At 37.3% G+C, this 22,107-nt stretch overlaps 1 protein-coding gene across 1 annotated transcript in view; it reads right to left on the bottom strand.

Annotated features, from left to right (window-relative positions):
• The window catches only part of TM9SF3 (transmembrane 9 superfamily member 3), a 69,160-nt gene that overhangs the window by 26,296 nt on the left and 20,757 nt on the right, over positions 1-22,107 (bottom strand). Inside the window, exons 3-9 of the mRNA XM_023240793.2 lie at positions 21,233-21,355; positions 17,961-18,121; positions 16,650-16,727; positions 10,316-10,447; positions 8,598-8,764; positions 3,500-3,594; positions 200-330 (exon numbers count right to left, since the gene is read on the bottom strand). Coding sequence (XP_023096561.2) covers positions 200-330; positions 3,500-3,594; positions 8,598-8,764; positions 10,316-10,447; positions 16,650-16,727; positions 17,961-18,121; positions 21,233-21,355 — 887 coding nt within the window. The remainder of the gene's footprint in view (positions 1-199; positions 331-3,499; positions 3,595-8,597; positions 8,765-10,315; positions 10,448-16,649; positions 16,728-17,960; positions 18,122-21,232; positions 21,356-22,107) is intronic.

A 22,107-nucleotide genomic window follows, 5' to 3' on the forward strand; every position in this document is an offset into this window, starting at 1 on the left:
ACACTTAGAAGTCGGACTTTCACTTCACTGGTTCACAGAATCAAGAAAAAGTTTTCTTCACCTAACTTTCTGTGACTGGTCAGGGACTGGCTGCAAATGCCAAAATTCTTCTTACGAAGAGGTACTTCAGAGAGATAGCAGGCCTCATATTAGAATGCTTATACTTTTCCAGTTTAAAAGCAAGATTCAAGCAACTTACCATTGTTCCAAAAGGAATGGCTCTTGAAGCATGGTAATAAATGGCTATAAAATTGATGAAGAAGGCAGTGCCACACACCATAGCTGGGATAAGAAATGCCCCAATAAACATCTGCTTTATCCATCTCCTTCCTGAAAGAGAAAGGAAATAATGAAAATCGGAGGTGAGGGGCATATATTAATGTTCATAAGGCACCAAATTATTGTTTCTTTAGTGCCAAAACATTTATTTAAAATTCTCATGTAAACATCTTAAAATCTGACACTCTAATGATTGTTTCAGGACAACAGCTATTCAAGCATGTCTAATGCAAACAGCTTTTGAAGTGGATGCACCAGAAAAGAGCAATGGACTATATAGTCAAATGTCCTAATTTTCTGTCGTGATACTGCCACTGAACTGCTGTGAATTTTGGTAAGCCACTCAATCTTTCTGGGCTACAAGTCGGCCTATATAGGCGTTTTCCAACTAGGAATTCGGGAGCTTCTTGGAGGTGCCCATGAAGTCACTGATGAAAGAAGAGCCCCAAACCCTGTTTTAACCAGAACAAGTCCATTTTCAACAAATTTACACAATGGAGTTCATGTAAGCTTTCATTTGAAAAGAGGATTACACTGCTTAAAAAAAATTTTTTTTTAAATCCTTAGTTTAAGTTACCCCAAATTAAATTACCCCTAGTTAAGTTGAACTTACCCCAAATTTACTTTTAGCTGTAATTATGATTATAAATATATATTTAAATTTGTTTCAAAAGGGAAAAACAAAAGAGTGTTTCATGAGCTCTCTCTCTCAGCAATTAGAACTACAGACTTTAAGTTTCACTATTTCTTTGTACCTCTTTGTACTGCCAAAATTCTATACAGTGAACAACTGTTATTTAAACAGTCAAAGAAAGGAATGTTTAAACTATGTAATCAAAAATTTTAAATCGTGTGCATATTGATCAGGAGAACAAGGAGCGATCTTTCTAATACAGCAGAGTATACGAGCAGGCGCACTGCCAAGAAAGCACCTGCATACTGCTTAGGAACAAAACACAAAGATTTCATACTGGATTGATATTACAATTCAACTCCACAACCAAAAGCAATCGGGACCCAAACAGATGTCTCTCTGCCTGTCCCCCACTCAAGTGCGCACGTGTGCTCTCTCTCTCTCTCTCTCTCTCTCTCTCGCACGCACGTGCGCGCTTTCTCAAAATAAATAAAAACTTAAAAAAAAAAAAAAAGTAAAGTGCTATAAGCAAAATAAGCAATACCCTAACTTCTGTTTTCTTCTATGTGAAGCTCTTTCAAACATCCATCCCATAGAATTACTATCCCAAATCTTAACATTCTTCCAGAAAAACTCCTTGATTTTGAAGTATCACCTCTATATACTCTATATTATTTCTTTCTCAGGTTAAGTTTCAAGGGCCCCTCCTTTCCACACACAGACTCAACATTCAGCATTTTAACACAAAAACAACACAAAAAGGGTGGCCATTAATTAAAGTATTATTTTTCCTATTTAATTCTCTTTCTCAGCACTATCTTTTCCTACACTTTCCATTACCTGCTCAGATTCAGAATGTATTAATAAATTCCATATTTAATTCTCTTATTCCCTTTCCCTCCAACAGTCACAAAAAATCCCACACACATTCCACTGGGTACAATCAGTAGCCCAGGCATCTACACTGTGCTTCCTGCTTGTCCCCTGCAACCTTGGAGATTCTGGTCAAGTTCCAGGCTACCCCTAGTTTCAAACTGGGTCTGGAGGATTATCCAGCACACTGAGGCCAATATGCAGACCTTCGCTGTAGTGCAATGAAGTAAGTCTGAAAAATTCTCAACTCTCTGGGTTGACTTCTTACATTAACCTGGCTTTTAGGGATCGCTCAGACAAAATTATCAGTACACGATCAGTCCTCCTCAAGGCACTGTCAATCAGAAAATAACCTTTAGATTATACACGGTAACATCTGATACTCCTAGGTTTGAGTCTGAACTCTGCTTTCAAGAGTTAAGTGTAATAAAGAAAAGTGTAGCTAGGTGTTCTTAACTTGCAATCAAACTAAAAGCAAATTTCTGTCCAAGAGTGAATAAATTTCCTGTTTTAAATAATGTTTCTGCTGTGGAGACTTTTCTGGAGGTCATAAAATGTAAATTTCTTAGCCTAACTAGTTTTCACATCAAATTCAAAGCTGAAGTTGACTCAGGCATCCTGATTTCCTTAGGATGGTAATCCTGTTATGATAAGACTTGTTTCCTGTAGCTAAAGGTATATAAGACATTGAACAGTTAACAAAAATAATTAGCAATCTATGATACTCCCTCAGGCAATCCAAAGAATTATTTACACTGAAGGTACAAGTCACATTAAATCTAGTAGGACCAATAAAAAGAGTCATGGTAAACCAGGATATACTGGAGGAATTTTAAATGATCCTATACATGCTCAGAATGCCAATAATCTATCTATAAGACTAGTCGACTAAAAAGCAGGATCCCTTAATGCTGACATTGTTTATGATGAGCTGGGAAAATCACATGAGAAAGTCTCTATCCTTAGGAATATAATTTTAAGGTCTTTCAACAACCCTCAGTCATAAACTGAAATACGCAAATCTACTTTCAGTACTTTTCTGGCCCCAATTACAGGGAAAACAAAAAAATGTGAAAACCCTTGAATGCTACCACAGAAAGAAACACCATGGAGCAGTACCTTTGAATCATCCCTGTATCTCCCATCATTTCCAGGTCACAAAAGTAGAGAAGCGAGGGAGTATTTAAGATGAAGTGCTAATCTTAGCAAAAGATTTTGACAAAGAATAACAAAAATCTTAATGCAGGGTCCTTTGATAAATATTTCAGAGTCAATAGAAATAAACAGCTCTCTCCTATTCTCCTTCCAGTCCAATACTTTATCCAAAAGCCAAAAAACATGCCTTTATATTCAGATGTAACACTATATACTCTATGTGGAGGCCTCCCACGGAGGACATTTAGGGAGTAAGGCACCTCAAAGCAAAGTAATATCAATAACTTAAATATACTCTCTCCTACATGTTCCTCAGGGCTAGCTAACTTCACAGTGAACAATGGACATAATCTATTAATTATTCCTAATTTTCAGAAATAAAATGCAAGGATTCCATAAAAGCAAAGTAGATCCCATAGCTGGTTTGGTAGACATTATGTGAAATGGGAACACAAAGTATTTTACAATGGCTGTACTATCCATTTTAAATTCCAAATACCCCACAGTAGAATATTGGCATCTATAATTAAAAATACGAAGAGATCACTTATAAGTTACCTCCTTGTCTGGCATATAAACTTCCTCCAAAATAACCATTCACTGGAGATGTAGCAGCATAGACAAATATGGCTGTACTGAGCATTGATCCCCTCCTGAAAAGGCGAAACAACATATATGGTAAGTTAAAACCAACAATTTAAAGAAAATATCATAAAGCCTATCACATTAAGGTCAGTGTAATTTCAAAGATAAATTTAACAGGAACACAAAAATATCATCCTGGACTATAAAGGATCTCAGAAGGTTGCTGAGTGAATGAATTTCTAGTTAAAACTGGACAGGCTAATACTAATTTTTTTCATCTGCAGTTAAATTTCATAATATATTCTAAACAAATATTTCACATTTCCTTGGCAAAAATGTTAGAAGCTGGCACTAAAATTGTTTTGCAACCCTGTGAACCAATCACATCATATGGATAAGGATATTCATCTGTTAAGAAAAATAATTAGAATATTCCTCTTTATAAATTGATTTAATTGCTTAAGATTTTTGCCCACTGGCAAATAAAATGGAAGTAATGTAACCTATATTAGTGTTACTACTTTAAATGGTATAACACTGAGACTTTTCTTATTTAGTTTTCCTTATACTATTAAAAATTTTTTTAAAAATCCATAGGTCCAGGGGCGCCTGGTGGCTCAGTCAGTTGAGCATCTGACTTCGGCTCAGGTCATGATCTCACAGCTCATAAGATCGAGCCCCACATCAGGCTCTGTGCTGAAAGCTTGGAGCCTGGAGCCTGCTTCGGATTCTGCGTCTCCCCTCTCTCTACCCCTCCCCTGCTCACACTCTGCCTCTCTCTCTCTCCTTCAAAAATAAATAAACATTAAAAAAATTTTTTTTTTAAATCCATAGGTCCACAATCAACATTAACTCAGATCAACAATTTCTAATCTCTTCTTCCACTAATGGTATCTAGGAAATTCAGATCAACCCTCCTGTTGAATAAAGCTGAACAAAATATTTTAAATGCCTAATTGCAAAGAGAAATATTAAAATGATAAATGACAGTATCATTTGTCATAATATAGAAATGTGCTTAGGGCACCTCCTGGGTGGCTCAGGAGGTTAAGGGTCTGACTCTTGACTTCACCTCGGGTCATGATCTCGCGGGTTCATAAGATCGAGCCCGCACTGGGCTGCAGTTATAGCACGGAGCTTGCTTGGGATCTCTCTGCTTCTCCCCTACTCACACATGTGCATGTACACACACTCACTTCCTCTCTCTCAAAATAAATTAACTTCAAAAAGAATGTACTTAAACTACTAACAATAAAGACTCTTTCTGAAACTTAGCATAACTAGGAAGGTAAAATAAAGTCTGTAGATAGAGCATATAACCTTGTCAATTTGAGCTAAAGAATATTCTTTTAAAGAGAATTTACAAGAATACCACACGAATGTGTGTACTGGGATGATGTACAATTTTCATAAACTAACCACCTTCTCGGTAGTAATTATTATATTTCACTGTCCACCTATATAGAATACAAAAAGATCATAAAGTCTTGAAGTATGTAGTGCTCCTCTGCCCAAACACCAATGCTGAATTTCTCAAAGTGGATGCATAGTAGTTAAAACATTACAGTATTCAATTTCCATCAATACATAGCTAGATACAAATGTGGTAGTAATATAAGAATATGTCATTCCCATGTTTAAAAGACTGTGGGTCAGGGTGCCTGGGTGGCTCAGTCAGTTAAGCATCTGACTTCAGCTCAGGTCATGATCTCTCGGTCTGTGGGTTTGATCCCCACGTCGGGCTATGCGCTGACAGCTCAGAGCCTGAAGCCTGCTTCCAATTCTGTGTCTCCCTCTCTCTCTGTTCCTCCCCTGCTTGTGCTGTCTCTCAAAAGTAAATAAATTTTTAAAAACATTAAAAATATTGTTTTCTTTAAAAAAGATCATAGGTCTCCGGGCACTTGGCTGGCTCACGACTCTGGATCTCAAGGTTATGAGTTCAAGACCCATGTTGGGTGTAGAGCTTACTTTAAAAAAAAAAAAAAGTAAACAATCGTGGGTCTCAAAGTTTTTAAAATCAAAATTTGTTTTTTCAACAACTCAAACACTCTAAGTACTAACTTTTTCCTTTCAGATTATCATTAAAAAATCTGGCCCATTCTCTGTTTGTAACTAGGTATGTGAAGGTTGACAAAGGCCTAGCAATACTGAAAACCAAAAGGCTGCTTTGGTCTAAGACCAGTCTATTACCAGTCAGAAGTTCTTAATGTTAGCAAAGAGGGTTCAAAAGGATTGCTCATGTGACGGAGGGTCCAAAATGCCTACCAGGGATTTAAGCTTGCAATCCCCAGAGACACTGCACTAAGTGAAGTGTAAGTATCAGTCATGGTTTTAAAAATCAGACAGACCCTTCATCTCTTCATTCATAAATATTCTAGGGGCATTCTCCACCCAAAATACACCGTTTTCATCTACACTGTAAAATATGCTGAGGTAGAGAATTGTCCTCTTTGTTCATCTCTCCAAGACTGGAGGGGGGAAACATCTAAGGAGCTGACTTACACTTGTCAACTCACCACTCTCCACCCAAAGTTATAGAGCAGCTGTATTTTTCCAGACTTTTCCACAGGTCCTCAAACACTATGCCTTCTCAGGAGTTATATCACACTCATAGGCATCCACATTGATACTGATCCTCTATCTACCTAAATAGTTTTTCTTCTCTGATTGCTGTGGTCATCACCAACACAAAATAATTTTCACACGTTACATTATCTGCCTTTCATCTTTTAGAATCATTCCTACTCTGAAGTGCTTCTTACAAATTTCATGTGCAAGGTTTTTCATTTTCTCACCACTTTATGCTTATTATAATCTCTATTTTCATTTCCATAGCACAGCAAATTAAGAGACAAGTTGTGGCAAAAGACATATCCTTATCCATATGTAGGTTCAAATCCCAGCTTACAAACATCCCTAACAATCGTTATGATCTCAGCCATGTTACTTAACCTCTCTGAACTTTACTTTTCTAATCTGTCGAATACAGAATACCCCTTCAAAGGATGGATGTGAAAAGTTAAAGAAGCACCTAAAGTATCAAGCACCTAATGGGACACCAATGTTAGTTACTTCGATATCAAAATAATACCACTTTAATACGAATTCTATAAAAAAAAATACGAATCATATAATTAAGTATGTTCACTTCAAATTAGCACAATACAGGAAAAACATTAATAATGAAGAACAATGCATGACGTGCCTGCTAAGAAAGTTTCTTATTTCTAAAGTTGAAGGTCTATAAACAAAGAGTTTCTGCAGTAAAATGAATTGCCAAAATTGTAACCCTGACATCTGAGAAGGAACAACGCAAAAACTTGAATTCTAGGAGAGGTTACCCACTTGAGACTGACTGTGCAGTGTCAATTCAGTCAGTAGGGATGAATTTAACCCAGTATTTGATATAAAGCATGCCTTCTTGGCATTTTTGAAATGCTTTTCTTGTATTTGGGGTTTAGTTCATCTGAAATACATTATATCCTAAAATATGAACTACAAGTCAGAACACTTAAGTTTAGGTTTTGAACAATTATTTTAAAGCTTATATGGTAAACAAATTGCAAAGGTTATATATTAAAGAAATATAACAGAAACTACAGAGAAACCACCTTGTTGATCAATATATTCACTTGAGTTTAACACGCATTGAGTACCTTCCACACATTTAAGTAGGTACTTTGAGAATTCAAAGATAAATGAATGAAGATCCAGTCCTTGCTCTCAAGGAGCTTAAGGTCTAGAGGAAGAAACAGTAATTTAGTATTATTAAATATTTAACATAAAACTAAAGAGCCATTCTTTCAGCAACAATTTATTGCTTGTCCACCAAATGCCAGGCATATATAAGAAAGAATGCATTATGTGGGGCGCCTGGGTGGCTCAGTCGGTTGAGTGACTGACTTCTGCTCAGGTCACGATCTCACGGTTTGTGAGTTTGAGCCCCGCACCGGGCTCTGTGCTGACAGCTGAGAGCCTGGAGCCTGCTTCTGATTCTGTGTGTCCCTCTCTCTCTGCCCCTGCCCCACTCATGCTCTGTCTGTCTCTGTCTCAGAAATAAACATTAAAAAAATTAAAAAAAAAAAAAAAAGAAAGAATGCATTATGAACTGAAATAGAGATAAAAGATCTAACTGGAAACAAGTGTCATTCTGATAGAGAACTTCATGGAACAACGTCTGAAATGCCTAAATTTATAATCCCTACGACCCAGGCTCAAAGTGTGTCTGCTTCACTCGTGGCTTTCTGAGCACAGGTTATAGGACCACTCAATAGGGATGTGAGATCTGTGTTAATTTTCTAATAATCCAAAGACCTCAAATCAAGAATTTCTTTTTTTTAATTTTTTTTTCAATATTTATTTATTTTTGAGAGACACAGAGACAGAGTGTGAGCAGGGGAGGGGCAGAGAGAGAGGGGGACACAGAATCTAAAGCATCAAATCAAGAATTTCCTGCAACCAATTTTGTCCTCAAAGAAAAAAATGTACCAAAAACCATGTACAGGTAAGATAGATACGCAATTATTTTTCTAACCTCATGTGCCTTTTCCACTGCTCTTTTTACTATTATTTATTATTTAATAGTTATATATTAAAATTAATAAATTGAATAAACATTAAATATTTATTAAAGATTATTTATTATTTTTCTTCTGTTCTGTAGACAGTGTCCCAATTTGGAAGGTAAATACGAAGTACTAATTCAGAAACTGTAAAATTCTTGTGCCTTTTACAAAGATCTAATTGGATCTTTGGCTTTCAAAAAAAATGCCTATTCATTTTGCCAAACACCACTGGCTTATAAGTAACTCTGTTCATACTTCTAAATGGAACACAACGTTTATAACCAATGAAAATGTTCAGTAAGGTTAGTATGTTTTAGCATGTCACAGAAAAACATACTTATAGCTGAACATTATTATTCATTATTTATCTGCAGTAAGAACATTTATGCTATATTAAATTCTAAGATAACGGAAATAAGCAAATATTTAATTATAATTGACTTAAAATGGTCCAATGATTAACACTATTCAAGAACAAAAAAATAAAATTAAACACATGTACTTACTCTGTATATAAATCTTCTATCATTGCAACAATAATAACAATAAGAGACACGGCAAATATCTGACATCCAGAACCAATGAGAGAAGAAAAGATCAGTGGGTGACTTGATGGCCTAAATACGTCTCCATGCACCTGCTTCCATCCATACTCATCTCCTAGGTCTCTATCCTATATACACACACATATGGAGAGAGAAAAGAAAAGCATATGGAATAAAATTAAAATACACAAAGTAGGTGAAAAATTACAATTCCAGTTTTAAGTTCCCTCCTTCCAAACTTACAGCTATTTAAAGGGATTCAAAATACCGAGAAAAGACATTTCAAATTTAACATAATCACTGCAAGGGCTCCTGGTGACTCAGTCAGTTAAGCATCTGACTCTTGATTTCAGCTCAGGTCATGATCTCATGGTTCAAGAGATCTAGCACAGAGCCTGCTTGGGATTCTGTCTCTCCCTCTCTCTCTGCCCCTCCCCTACTTGAGCTCTCCCTCTCTCTCTTTCAAAATAAATAAACTTTAAAAAATAAAATAATCACTGCCTTAATAACTTATAATGTTAAAATATTATGGCATTTACTGAGGTTCAGGAGGGTGGCTCCCAGTTGTGTTCAGAGAATATAAAAAAATGGAAAAGAAAAGGTCTAGGAGCAAACACAAATGGTCAAAATGGGAGAAGAGCACACCGGCTCTCTGAACATTCTTATTCTTGTCATTTATATCATGCCTGTGGCTCATACATAATGAGGGGCCAGGTGGAGAATCAAACAGAAAACAAAGATTGAAACCAGTACTTAGATGCCCTAACAATGCAGAAATGTCTTTTATAGCCTGGAATCTAAGAAAATATATGAGGAAATATCAGTTAAATATTATCTGTTAAATATTAGTTAACTGCCTACAGCACTTTTGAAAAAGGATTCAATTTTTCCTTTTCAACCTGAGTAAAGAAGTATCTAAAACATTATTTCTTAAATATCAGTCCCTTAAGATAATCTGGCTTTTTGCCTGGGGGTGATCCTGGTCAGACATATCTAAAAAGCACCAAATACATAATACACATTAACATATTAATTCAGTTTTAACCTGTTTAACTCTTTTCCAAACTTATTTAATGATGGAATGTATCTACATAGCACAGCCATTAATATTTTACAGAACACACTTTTGCTCATTTACAACATTGTATATAATATAGTAAAAGAATTTAGAAAGTGAACCTGCCCTCTGAACCTACTAAACCAAATGTAAACGAATCCTTTCACCCACTCCCTGAATTTAATGCAGTATTTAACAGTATTGGAGAGATGTCAATACAGGTCTACAACTTCATAGCTACAATTCTGAAATCAAAAGCTCTGAAAACTGGAAGTCTGCTTCAGAGTTGGACACATTCTTATTTGGTGGCAAAACCTGGTGCCACCAGGTGCCACCATTCTTATTTGGTGGCAAAAACAGTGAAGAGGTTATTTGTACTGTATACTTATCTCACTTAAGGTGAACATTCAATGTTTTTCTGGAAAAAAAATTAATATATTTGATTATGGGGCACATAATCAGAATATGTAAAAACAATATATTTGATTAGAGATCGCTCAGGAACTTTTACACCTTTCTAAAACCTGAAAATTCTGAATTCTGACACTCATGTGACTTACATGCCAACATTCAAAATAAGAGTTAAATCGTTTTTATAAATAAATGTAAAACATTTGCTCACCATATCATCCATTTCTTCTTCTTTACTGTACCTGGCATAATCTTTTCTTAGAGTTCTCATTAAAATCATTGAAACTAAGCCCACCAAGAAGATAACCATCATGAAAGAGTTGAAAATTGAGAACCAATGAATCTAAAATAACGGAAAATAACACATTACTGACATGAATTATTAATCACAAAATTCATAGGCTACATGATGACAACAGCATGTTAGTGCAAAAAAAAAAAAAATCTTTTAAAACTTTTACATAAAAATCCAAACTTGAGACTCACTGGGGATGAGTATTCACTATGCAAAGAGATTGGGTTTCTTTACAGTAAACTTCAGATGCATTAAAAACATGATATTGTATACAGATTTTCACAATCAATTTTACTGTACGAAGTACAATCTGACCACACAGCATATGCTAGTTAGCATTGCACAGAAAGAACACAGACTTTGGAGTCAAACAGGCCTCGGTTTTAACCCAGATTCTGCCAATTTTCTAGCTACGTGACCCCAGTTCTCTATATCAAAAAGGAAGCCAATAATACTATCCTGATTTGTATGGTTTAACAACATGTATAAGAAGTATGATACCATGTCTGGCACAGAGCAGCAAATATTCAAAAAATGTTAGTTCCCTTCCCTCTAACTGAGCAACAATGTGAAAACCTCCTTAGGACACCAAGACTGAACCATCACAGTTGGCTGCCCTGGATTTAGTCCGCCTTCCTGAATGTATGCTTCACTTGCTCCCAGTTCATCTTCTCCACCCCATCACCTTATCCACTCCCTTGTAACTCTGCTACCCGCGGGAGAGAGAACGAGATACCCCGTTGTGTCCCGATGTTCCCAAGACTCTTGACTTTTATTTCACCCACACATCTGTCACAGATTTATGTCCACACTCTGCTTTATAATCACAAGGCACCACTGTATCTCTGAGTGCATCTCAGAACTCGAAGCATCTGACTTCAAATTCCTTTATATTTTAATTCCCGTAAGTTCCTTAAGGATGGCTTCAAAATTTCACCTCTCTCACCAAGGCCCCCATTTCCTTTATTTTTCTGCATTTATCTTCCTAGCCTTTCACTCCTTCCATCAATTTCCTAGATGTTGCCTCCTCTTAAGTCAAGCCTTCCCCTAAGCTTTACACCTCTTTCATTCCTTGAGGTGTTTTTGAGGTGCTTTGTGCTGTCATCTTGCACCCCTAAATTTGCACCTTTCTCTACCACCAGCAATCTCCAAAAGTCCCTATCTATAATGCTATCTACTCCCTGGTGTGGTTATATGGCTCAAACAAGGTAATAAATGTAAAGCATATAGCTTAGTGCCTAGCTCATAGTAAAACACTGAAAAAATTGACAAGCTGCTATTTCTATTAATATCTTTTAAAGTGCTTGTTTGATCTTCTGTCCCCTCATTCTTCCCATCTTCTTCTTACCTCCCTCCTTTCAATGCCAATACTTTTCAAATGAGACGACACATACTACTTCTCCCCTCCCACCCGGCCTCCCCCAAATGATAGAATCTCACCATGTCCCACGAAATGTCTCTTACAGGCCTGCAATGAACTTTTAAACCGATTCAGCAGTCAATGAGCTGTCCACTCTCCCTGCCACATCGGACCTCTACTGCCAGTGCACCATCCTCCCTGACTGACTGCCCCTTCTCCTCTTTCATCTTCGGTGCGTGCTCCTCCCACCTTATGAACGTTTCCAGAAGCTCCAGTCTTGGTACTCTGCTGTGACTTCTTCAGACTCTCAGAACCTATAACTGGTGTTCCAATGATGATGGTAACACCCTCACCCTCAACCCCCACCGGGACCCAAATCTCTAGCCTTCTTCCTCATTCATGTTTCGCACTTGTACTAAACATCATCGTTTTTAGTTCAATGTCTTTCTGGAATTTCAGACTTAGACTGCCCTAAAGTAAACTCATAATCTTCTGCCTCACATATAACTTGCTTCTGATTTCTAACTGCTGCTAATGGTACTAACACTTGGCTTTGAAAGTTTAGAATTATCTCTGCCTCTTCCTTCTCCTTAATCCTTCCTAAGTAATAATTAGTAAGCTTTTGTTTTCCTTTGATATGTCTCTTGTATATCTATCCCTTCCTCTCCATTCCCATCCTATTACCTCACACCTGGAAGTAGCCCTAATGGTTTCCTAATTAGTCTTCTTTAATCATGGTCTCTGCCCTTCCTTCCAATCTATCCGAAAAAAGTTACCCTATCTTTCTGAAACATCATTTTCATATACCACTTCTCTATTTTAAAACTGATGGTTGGGGCGCCTGGGTGGCGCAGTCGGTTAAGCGTCCGACTTCAGCCAGGTCACGATCTCGCGGTCCGTGAGTTCGAGCCCCGCGTCAGGCTCTGGGCTGATGGCTCGGAGCCTGGAGCCTGTTTCCGATTCTGTGTCTCCCTCTCTCTCTGCCCCTCCCCCGTTCATGCTCTGTCTCTCTCTGTCCCAAAAATAAAAACGTTGGAAAAAAAAATTTAAAAAAAAAATAAATAAATAAAAATAAAACTGATGGTGACATTCCCTATTTTCTCACATATCAAATCTAAACTATTTTCCCTAATATTCTGTACCCCTTATAATATGGCTCCCTCACCTTCTCTAGCCAACCTTTCACTCCACTGCATCCTACATTCCAATCAGGCCTATCCTTCTTCAGCGACCCACAAGTACAGCACACTCGTGTCCACCTGTATCCTTCTCATAATTTCTTCTCACATAGGATCTACTTCTATCCACTTCTGTAAACTCTATCTACTGTTTAAAGCCCAACTCAAAAACCCTCCCTTCTATAAAACTTCTCATCTACATATCCCATTAGTCATAGATGTACTCCTGCTCTAAACTCCTACAGGTACATACACAGAATATTTAACATGAAGGATGTACTGTCTTGTACTTAGGACAGATTTTAACTTGGGCCAGTATGCTGAGTATGCGCACTAGGGTGAAGGGCAGCCTTGGCTCTGTTCCCCACCCTGACACTTCAGGCAAGTGACAAACTCTGTGGCTCTCCCTGAAGAACAGGAAACGGTCAATTGCCTCTGCCTCTTCATAAAATCATTTTTTCCTCCATTTAATAATTTATTTATTGAATACCTACTAAAATTATAAAGGAAATAATGAATGTATTGTTTTGAAATATGTGCAATAAAGGATTACATAAGATTTAACATAAAAGTATCATTCAAGATTTTTCAAAGGAGTCTGCAATTATAGGTTTCTCCAAAGATTTGATTTTGTTCCACCCTGAGAAATTAATGACCCAGAAAAGGACAAGAGAGAAAAATGATACAGATGTTTCATATCTTCTTTCAGTCAATTTACCAAATTTTTGAAAAGAAAAGAAGTTTTATATAGTTACTATTTAGTAGTAAGAAAAATACACCTAAAATGCAAAACTTTCAACAAAGCTCCCTGCTATTTTCTTATCTAAGATACAAATTTTAAACCAATACCTATTAAAATGTACTATCAGCATGACATTTTATAATATTCTGATCCCAAAAACTACAAAATACTATTATGATTTTGAAATTATTGTAGCAAGAGAAATATTTCTTAAAAATAATAAAGAAACTAGGGGCACCTGGGTGGCCCAGTCGGTTAAGCATCTGACTCATGATCAGATCAGGTCATGATCCGATTGGCTCAGATCATGATTTCACGGTTTCATGGGTTTGGGTCCTGCGTTGGGCTCTGTGCTGACAGCGTGGAGCCTGCCTGGGATTCTCTCTCCCTCTTTCTCTCTGCCCCTCCCTAACTTGTGCTCTCACTTTCTCTCAAAATAAATAAGCATTAATAAATTAAAAAAAAAAAAACTAATAAGGAAACCAGATGTTACAAAGGGGTTACTATGAACAGCTGACTCCAGCACCTCCTAGTGCTAACCCTAAAGCAGCACCCCAGGTTTGCCATAAACTTTGTAACACTGGAGAGAAAGAACTAACTGTACCCCAGTACTACCACTTATTAAGCACCTGCTATGTGTCAAACACTGAACTAGGTGCTTTACATGCACTATCAAATGGACTATCACAACTCTGCACACTATGACGATCCTTGCTTCATTATTAAGGAGACAGAGCTGAGGAACTGAGTAATGTGACCACAGTTAGAGTGGGTGGCAGAGACAGAATGTGTATCCAGCTCGAGCTCTTAAGCCTGTGCTTGTAGTCACTGTCCTGGAAACAATCCCTGCTCTTACACAGTAGATCCTACCCCTCCCGCCTACTGAAGGAACATACTGCAGTAATTCTCCTCCCTCTTTGCTGCGCTGTTAGCTTTGCACTCACTGCTGAACACTTCCACGCATGTTTCTCTTTATCTCAAAAGAAAATCTCCGGACTCTATCCTTCCTACTACTACACCATTTCTTTGCTCCCTTTAGCTGCCAAACTTACAGTCTCCAAAACCTCTCCTCCATGCTCTCTTATACCAGCTCTGTTCAGATTTTGTCCCACTCCTATACCAAAACCGCTCTTTGTCAAGTTCACTGATGACTCCAAATGAATTCAACAGTCACTTTCACCTTACCTGACCCAGCAGCAACAATCCAGAACCAATCTCTCTATCCTCCATGATACACTTTCTTCATGTGGCTTCCAGAACACCACACAAGCTTTTTTTTCCTCCCTCCTCTATTGGTATCTCCTCAGAGCCCTGAGGGGCTTCTCCTACTCTTCCCCTAAGCTTTTCTTACTGCCCCCAGGACTCAGTCCTTGGCCCTCTTCTATTTATACATACTCTTCCTTGGTGATTGCATCCAATCTCACGACTCCTTCAAGGCTGTACTCAAATGTCCACATCAGAGGCTTACCCTGAGCACCATATTCAAACCACAACCAGCCTTGCCTGTGGCATTCTTGCTCACTGCTCTTTTTTGATGGACGTATCTTTGAACACACTATAGCCTTAACTTACCATGTTTATTACATGTCTCCCCCTACAAGAAGGGTAAACTCCAAGAGGGTGCAGATCTTTGACTTTCATTCTCTAATGTATTCCTCTTACTCACTACTGTGCTTGACACATAACAGGTGCTCAATTAATAACTGCTGAAAGGAGAAATATGCTACACCGCTCTACTAGTGAAAATGGCAACCTTTCCCCCAAGTCACCAGTACCCGATGGCACGAGAAACAAGGCAGGCTCAGGTGTTCCAGTAGGGAATGTTAGTTGAGAGCCCTCATATTTTCAGATATTATCTAAACGTTGAAGTGATTTGTGCCTCTACCTTCAAACATGTTCAGAACTACCTAAACACTATATCTGAAAAGAACACATCAGGAGTAGGGAAGTGGAGATTGGGGCGGAAATTTTAGGTCCAGGAGTAGCATGCTAAATCATTCAGCAATGACTAAATCCCAAATAGCTTAATTTTTTCTCCTAGGACCCAGAGGAAGATTAGAAGTAGTGACAGGTTCTGGTGAAGTCTGGCAGCAATGATACAAATTTCAAACCACAAAAGCTTCGGAGCCATCTCAAACACAGATTACTAAGAAACTTCAGAATTCCAATCTAAAAGATCAGGTCAAAAGGCGTAAGCTGCAACTCAGGAAAAAAGTCAGAAGAATGGATACATCTCCTTATATCATGTTGTCCTTTCATCTCCATCCTTGAAGGAGGGAACCACTAAGATAAAAACTTTTTTCCTGTAAAAAAACCAAAGCTACCACCTGTACAAAACCAGCCAACAATGCCACTGGACTAGACTTAGAATCTGAGCTCCATCTTGTATGTACTGGTGGGGGATGAGGGGCATTTCTTCCCATTCTTGATGTTTCTTTTTGTGTGGAAAGATTTCCATCAGCAAATGGTCTTTGGTCTTACTCCACTCTCATCCCTTCCTTCCTTTCCTAAAGGATACACACATTCTGCTCTGTTTCTCCACATTTAAGTTTCCTAAGGGCAGGTGCCCATATACAGAAACTTGCAATAGTCCAGCACTACGTGCGAGAAGTCGGTCTAATTCTGAATTTCAATATTAAGAAGCCCACCTGACCAAAGACAGAAGTCACATTTTCCAATATTAGCCTCATTAATAATAAAAGTGATATCCTGGCTTTTGGTATGTTGTATCCTTCCCTGGGGTTACTCAAAATCAGTTTAAAGCACAGGCATGATGAAGAGGGCTTTTGACTGCTTCCCTTCAACTCTCCATCACCCTAGGACTCTAAGCTCACCTGTGAAATCACCACTAGCCCAATGTTTGAACTCCATGGCCTTAGCACAGTGCCTTGCATATGGCAGATGCTCACTAATGTTTGTTAAACTGACTGAAACACATAATGAATGTCTTAAAAGATACAATTTACCTACCCTGTGTTGAAAAAAGGATGGATCAAGATATTTGTCAAATCGATCCTCAAATTTTACATCTGACTTTTTCCACTTGACCTGAAAAAAATTTTTTCACACGAAAATAAAGGCCAGTAAACAAATTAACAAGCTAACAAAATTCTGAGCACAATTAGGGAAGATTTACATAATTGGAATAGGAAACTAGAGAAATGGTGGAAAGTTACTGCCAATTTGAGAAGCTGAAACACGTATGATAAAAAACCAACTTTCCTCTCTGTGTATTCAAACTTCCAACTTTACCTAGAGGGATCATTTCAGTTTTCAAGGACATTAATATAAGTATTCGCTACTTATATACTCTGACCTGATAAATTGATAAGAACTGAATCAAGGGGTCCCTGGGTGGCTTAGTCAGTTGAGCATCCGACTTCAGCTCGGGTCATGATCTCACAGTTCGCGAGTTCAAGCCCCGCGTCAGGCTCTGTGCTGACAGCTCGGAACCTGGAGCCTGCTTCAGATTCTGTGTCTCCCTCTCTCTCTCTCCCCCTCTCCCACTTGCTCGTGCACTCTCTCTCTAAGATAAATGTTAAAAAGAAGAACTGAACTAATTAGACCAATTAAAATAAGAATCCACCCATCTTTGACATTAGACTGCATTAGTTTTATTACAATTATCAAACTTCTTTATAAGTTCAGTTCCCGGAAATATCATTTGTACTAAGTACATATGCATAAGCTTAAAAAACTTAAAAACTGGCTACTACCAATGGACTCATTCCAGTTATCAGGGAAAAAAACTGGCAAAGAGAGAGGCTACCTACATCAGATTTTTCTTCTTTCCACTATTTTTAATCCTAATGGAACAGAATTAACTTGACAGTTGCAAAGGGCTCTGACAAGCTCTTACTCTGCAGGAGTATCTTATTCCAACTGATAAAGCAAAACATGGTAAACTATACCCATCCAGCAATTTTCAATACAGCATCATCTCTATCTGCAACAGTAAAAAGGAAAGAGAAACAACAAGGCATACTACAATCTAAAAATGTAACCATGAGAATACATGGCTGGGTTAGCTATAACTGCTCAGTTATAATGGTAAACTTTGCCATAGCCAATGAGAAGTCCTGCATATGTGTACCTCTATCTAATACAGACCTGAGGCAAATCTTCTCCCTGCTTGTAGGAGGCTTACTTACATGCATTAAGGAAACAGTCTTAATAATATTCTGTTGCACCCTACTTTCATTTACTAAAGTAGTAAAACACACTTTACTGTTGCTATCAGGTCACAAACACTCATTAATGTATAATTATTTTAATACTTACTGAATATGACATCTGGATTTTAGTATTGGGAACAAGTTTCACCTTTCCTTCACTAGTTAGATTAACATCAACAATTCGATTTCCATTAAAACCTATTTCAAGTTTTTTGTAGGTCCAAAGATAGTAATCTTCTCCATTTTCATCTGCTTCACCAACAATACCTACAAAAGAAATAATACTTTATACAAGGTAATATCACTTAATATTTAAAATATATTAGAGGCTAAAAGCTCATAAAAAAAGTTCTTATAAACAAACAATATTTGAGGAATATTACCATTATTCCTCATGGTTAGAAAAAGGCAAAAGTATAGGCTGGAATTCTACTCTTTGTTAACTACTTGACAAACATAAACCATAGCCACACCATGAACAGTTCAGCATAACCTGTCACTACTGATACTCAAAGTTCATGCTTTGTCATGAGTATCACCTTCATTGTAATAATTATCACCTTATATGTATATACTTCCTAACACCTGAAAATTTCAGGGAGGTACTATGTCATCATCTGGCACAGTCATCCAGTTAGTAGTGGCCAAACTAAAATTAAGTTTCTGTTCCCCAGAGGCCCAATCCAGTACTTTCTCTAATAACCTACACATTCCTAAATAAGCTTCACATAGGTGTTTATGGGTACCAAAACTTAAAATGTCTCTTCTTTACGTTTCAAGCACTGGCCCCATCCCTGGGAAAACATCAAAATGAAGAGTGTTGAAGATAAATGTTAATGAGGCAGTTTAAAATGATCATTCTGATCACAATTTCAGATACTGGAGGAAGACCCGAACAGTGTCAGGGCAATAGGTGGTAGCTAGGGATCTCTCTCGTGTGCCCTCATACTGTCAGCTATTTATCTAACGTTCCCTATCAAAACCTATATACTTCCCAAGAACCTTATACTCTAAAAGTGACTCCTTTCCTCTATGGTTAATGCATCTCATTAAAGTAGTAGGGGAAAAAAAGATCCTTTCTTATTAAGGAGTATTTGCTTATTAACCAAAGTTGTTCTCTCAAATTGATACAAATTCAAGGAATATAGTTTCATTGTATTTGGGGTTGCAGAGGGATAATGAAATCCTTCTAATAATTAATTTCATCAAGGTTTATTTACCTACGTACTCTGAAAACTCTGGGGTAGAGACAATTACACCAAATGAGCTATTCTCTGAGGGTTGTTTTTTTTTTTGTTTTTTGTTTTTTGAGAGAGAGAGAGAGAATGTGAGTCGGGGACAGGGGCAGAGGGGGAGAGAGGGGGAGAGAGCGGGAGAGAGGGGGAGAGAGAGGAAGAGAGAGAGAGAGAGAGAGAGAGAGAGAGAGAATGAATCTCAAGCAGGCTCCACGCTCAGTGCAGAGCCCAACATGGGACTCAATCCCACAACCCTGGGATCATGACCTGAGCCGAAATCAAGAGTCAGGCACTCAACCGACCTGGGTTGAACCACTCAGGCACCTCTCTCTAAGGGGCTTTAAAAAAGATTGTGAAATACTTACCCCAAGAAAAAGCTAAGTAAGAATTTTTTTCTGACAAGAATTTTTGTAGTTCAGACATTCTAGGACACCCAAACGTATCTTTCCTAAACACAACAGACCCTGGAATCCCAGGGCTAAAAAAGATTTATTTTAACAGGAAAGCACAATTGCCATGTTGCTAAGGAAATCCACAGAAATGACCAAAAAAAACTATGGTCATAAAAGAAACCCAAAAGCAATGGAAAAAGAACAGGAGAGGAACTTGCTCTCCCACCCAAAACAGAGGAAACCCTGACTAATGGGTTCTTCTGAACTACAGGCTCACAAATCTTGAGCGACTCTTCAGCACATCTTCCTGCTACCCTCAGAGCTGATCACAGAAATGTCTGTGTTAATGTTAACGCTAATTATAGTCATTAATATGAAATGCTTACTATTTATACCTAATTAACATGCAACAGAGTAGCAATGATGCATACAATTACATCTTGAGATTGACTTTCTTACAAATTTCATCTTAGAACCACGTTAGACTCTGGTCTGATATGTTCAGTATTTCAGTTTGCTGCTCAAGAATATAGTGGTCTGCCAACAAATTAAAGAATCAGAATGTTTATTATATATAAGAACAGGTGTCCAAAGGGGGAAAAAAACCCACCAAGAGAATAATATGATCAAACATGCTGGTTATCATAGCATAATGATTTAATTTCATCATATTCTTAACAAGTTCACCACCTTCACGTAGCTCAACCAGCTATGGGACTCTCCCCACCTCGTCAGTAGCATACATATCTGGCAGAGCTCTGTGCCTTGCATGCTGTCACTCATATGAGACACAAAGGGACACAGAGCAGCTGTGGTCCCCAAATGCCCTGCCAATTGCAGTAAGTACTCAACTACTCTTTCGAATAGTCACTTCCCACCCTCTTTAGAATATTCACTTACTTTATACTGACTTGCAATACTAACTCATTTCAACAGTACACAGATGTGAATTCCTTTACCTAATACTGATGTTCTCCTGCAAAGCTGCATGTCAATATATCCTTCAAAGAAAAAAACCAACTAAAATAATCTAATCAAGTCCAGCACAAGCAGAGTTTGGATTTTGTATAGGTTTATATTAACTATCCATCAATACAGAAAAATAAGAGCTAAAACACTAAAATGTTTTTAGGGGTGCCTGGTTGGTTCAGGCAGTAGAGACGTGACGCACGATCTCAGGGCTGTAAGTTCGAACAGGGTGTAGAGATTACTTAAAAATAAAAATCTTAAAAAAAAAAACATGAAAAAAATTTTAAACATACAGTGTTAGGAATCTGCAAAACAAGTCGCTCAGGAGACTGTCTTATCTAAAACCATACTACCACCGTTCCACATGAGAGAAAGCCCAAATAAAACTTCAAAATCCTATTTAGTTCCTTTGATTATATATGACAGAATATGTTAAAATAAGATATGCAAAAATGGGGTAAGGGAAGATATTTCAGATTGTTCAAAATGCCTTTTAATTCCTTAAATCTGAAAAGTTATACTATATAAAAGTTGTATTTTGAGGGAATATCATATAAGGTTTGGCAACGTTAAAACCCCTTCAAGCAACAGGGATCATAAAGAGTCATAAACTGTATGATCAACAAGGGATCATAAAATTGATGTTAAAATAATTCCGTGGAAAATAGTGAAAACTCATTTACTGATTCAGTGTACAATCAATCACCTTAAGAGTCATTACATAAGTCATGCTTATTATGCAAGTATGCCCAAACTTTAAATGGAACATATAATATACCTACCCCATATTGGTAAGTCATCTATGTACATCTGGTACCAGTAGTGATTTTTAATAGCATACACAAATGCATCTCTCTTTTCTTTATCTAAGTCAATTTCACAGTAAGTGGCTGGCATCACATCATCTGCATAAAATAAAAATTGTGAATTAGCACACTGGTTTGCAAAATAGAGGAAAAATTACACAAGAAAAAGCCAACATTTCCTTAAGTTAAAATTTGTATTCATAACAGTTGAATTTGGATGATAATTATAGGAGGATTCATTCAGTTGATAATTCTTTCCTTTTTAATGAATGTTTTAAGATTTTTCAAAATAAAAGAATTTAACCATCTTTATTTTCAAAGACTATCTAATTACATGAAGAAATTTTCCCTTGTATAAGGAAAATTATACAAGAACATTTACAAAATAATTTTAAAATGAATAATTTGCTTTTAAAAACAAAAACAAAAAAGCTTACAATACACAGGAAAGTTCTCATTTAATGTACATAAAAACTCAAAAATATGATCCTAAATAGAACAACTTCTAGCTGTAAGATCTCTGAGATAAATATTCATTTTAACATTCTTGGAATGCAAGTCACTGGAGGCCATAGATTCTATGAGGAATTCTAGAGGCTCTTCATAATTAGAAAGATTAAAATACAACCTCCATCTAGCAGGTGTCACTGTTTATTAATTACCCAAAGGTCCCATAGAGATGAGTCATTTCCACTTGAATGCTTTAAAAAATACTGCTACCACAATACTGTTCAGATGGTCTCTAACCTATAAACCTTTCAAAAATGTGCTTTCAAAATGGGCTTATAAATAAGTGCTAGGGATACAACATACAACGTGATGACTATAGCTAACACTGCTGTATGACATAG

Source organism: Felis catus, chromosome D2 (assembly GCF_018350175.1).
Source record: "Felis catus isolate Fca126 chromosome D2, F.catus_Fca126_mat1.0, whole genome shotgun sequence".
In the NCBI taxonomy this organism is placed as follows: domain Eukaryota; kingdom Metazoa; phylum Chordata; class Mammalia; order Carnivora; family Felidae; genus Felis; species Felis catus.